The sequence below is a fragment of the Aotus nancymaae genome, unplaced genomic scaffold (genome assembly GCF_030222135.1).
Source record: "Aotus nancymaae isolate 86718 unplaced genomic scaffold, 86718_ANA_hifiasm-v0.15.2.pri h1tg000064l_0, whole genome shotgun sequence".
In the NCBI taxonomy this organism is placed as follows: domain Eukaryota; kingdom Metazoa; phylum Chordata; class Mammalia; order Primates; family Aotidae; genus Aotus; species Aotus nancymaae.
In genome coordinates this window covers 12,342,399-12,344,816 of record NW_026988478.1, presented here as the reverse complement: position 1 = coordinate 12,344,816, position 2,418 = coordinate 12,342,399, and the positions used below count along the sequence as shown (strand labels likewise).

The following is a 2,418-nucleotide window of genomic DNA, read 5'->3' as shown; positions in this document are numbered from 1 at the left end:
TGAATTCCTAAGGTAGATGACTAAAATAAACCAGCAATAAATATTGGCTGTTGGAAGGGAATTATATTATATCTCTGTAATGTAGACACAGCATTAATGACTCATTTTCAAATTACAGTCTCTCCCAGGGATTATTTGTATCAGGGATCAGGGAAGAAAGTAGTTCGTTTCTCCTTCTTTTAGAGAGCAGAATTGAAGAGGAATATGAACCCATCAGGCAAGGATGTTCTTATACCTATTTAGCCAAGAGAGATACAGGCCCTGGAGTCCAACAGGGAGTTAACTTGAACAGGCTGCCTTGAGGCTGACATAAGGCATTGTTAGAAAAACTACTAGGGGCTGAGGTGGCTGATTCTGGGGATAGTTTTCTCTCATTCCCCTACAGGCAGAGGGCGCCACCAGGTTCACCTAATGCATCTTATGTGGCCTGAATGATCTTATCAGTTACACTGGGTCCTGCCATGTTCCTTTGCTGCTTGGAATTAGTGGACTCTTTTAGGCCCCCTTTACTCCCTAAGGTCAAATTCTGATTTTTTGGCCCATGAGGTTGAGTTTTACAACTTCTCTGGTGTACCAGAAGGCAGTCTGAGCCAAAGGTTAGGCTACAATTTGGGCAGGGCACAAGCTGAGCTTGACTTGGTCGCACATGGCTGGACTGCACAGTCAGAAGGGGCTGAGGCTTCTGTGGGAGTGGTCGCTGGAGCTCCATGGGAAGCCGGTCATTTTCCATTTTCCACTTTTCCAGGCATTTGGGCTCATGAATAGGAAGGGATAGGGTGCCAAATTCCCTACCACAAATGTAGCAGATAACGGTCCTTGGTCGGGCTGGGCTTCCACCAGTAGCTTTCCTGAGGCAAGTAAGGTGATCAGAACTATTAGAGTGCGGTGCTCTGGGACCCTCACCCTTTGGCTTGCAGCTTCTCTGATGAACAAGAAGACGATCTGGCAAGAATGTGTGTCCACAGGATTCACAGGGCAGCAGCTGAGCCTGGGCACTCTGAAATGCAGCCTCATTTGTTGCCTGAAGACTGGAGGACCCACTGCCACCGAGAGACTGTGGTTTGGAGGGTTCTGGCCTCCTCAAGTGCTTGGGCAACTTGCTGTTTTCAATATGCCACTTCTGTAAGCACTGGGGTTCATGAATGGCAATTGACTGGGACCCAAATTCTCGACCACAGATATAGCATACCCGCAATCCAGGCCTGCGAGCAGGGATCACAGGGGGGCTAAGCTGGCTTTCCGACATAATTCTTGACGGTTTTGATAGTATCACAGTTCCAGGTCTCTTTTTCTGAGTGTCTGTCTTTATCTTTTCACCAGGATTAACTCTCTTTGTTTCTGGTGAAAGGCTAGAATAAGAGTCACTAGAGAGAAGCCCAGCTTGGTTGATAAGGAAGGTGGGTTCTTTAGAATGGTGGAAAGTTTGTTGTAACTTATTGGAAATTCTTTTCTTCTTTCCTCTTTCCATTAACAAAGATGCCTTTCTGCAGTGCTTGCTCTGATTTCAGGCCAGACTCACTTTGGGCTTCTGCTTAGAGTGGAGGTTAGTGAGGTTGGTTGTCCTGGGGTTCACACTGTTGCCAGTACCTTATTCCCACAGACCATGACTCAGAGCTTCATTGCAGGGCAGCAGTCTGGAATGTTGGAAAGTCCTCATTAAACCTGAGATGTCTCCAAGATCTGTGGAGGGGGGTGAGAGACATAAGAAGTTATTATGTACACACACACACACACACACACACACACACACACACACTTGGATTGTAAACTGATAAAGGGCAATGAGTATTTTTTGTGTTTTTTTGCTTGTTTTAAATATTGACCGTATATACTTTTTGACTAGCATAGTAACCAGCATGTGAGATTTGGTCAGTAAACTGAAATAAACCTGAAGAAATCTTCCATCATCAATTGCATTATCACTGTGTTGGAAATAATGCTCTGTCCAGGCCAGGCGCAGTGGCTCATGCCTGTAATTCCAGCACTTTGGGAGGCTGAGGCAGGCAGATCGCAAGGTCAGGAGTTCAAGACCAGCCTGACCAACATGGTAAAACTCTGTCTCTACTAAAAATACAAAAATTATCTGGGCGTGGTGGTGCACGCCTGTAATCCCAGCTACTCAGGAGGCTGAGGCAGGAGAATCGCTGGAACCCAGGAGGCAGAAGTTGTAGTGAGCCTAGATCGAACCACTGTACTCTAGCCTGGGTGACAGAGCAAGACGCCGTCTCAAAAAAATAAAGAAAATTAAAAAAAAATAGTGTACTACCCAAAAAGTTAACTTGAAAATTATAGCACATCATAGATACAGATGACACAAACCAACAGAGGCTGAGACCAGAGTGGTGAGACCATAGAAGAGAAAACTGCGAACTGTGAAAATTAATGAAATCAGCAGGTCATGCAAAAAGACCCCCTGGG

At 45.7% G+C, this 2,418-nt stretch overlaps 1 protein-coding gene across 1 annotated transcript; it reads right to left on the bottom strand.

The window, feature by feature from the left end:
- Positions 1-275: 275 nt before the first annotated feature.
- ZNF474 (zinc finger protein 474) lies at positions 276-1,713 on the bottom strand. Its single transcript, XM_012448436.2, has one exon. The coding sequence runs from the start codon at positions 1,466-1,468 to the stop codon at positions 419-421; it is 1,050 nt and encodes a 349-aa protein (XP_012303859.1). The 5' UTR covers positions 1,469-1,713; the 3' UTR covers positions 276-418.
- Positions 1,714-2,418: the final 705 nt, after the last annotated feature.

Coding starts and splice junctions, on each gene's coding strand:
- ZNF474 (XM_012448436.2), bottom strand. CDS start 1,468: ATGGAAAGAGGAAAGAAGAAAAGAATTTCCAATAAGTTACAACAAACT.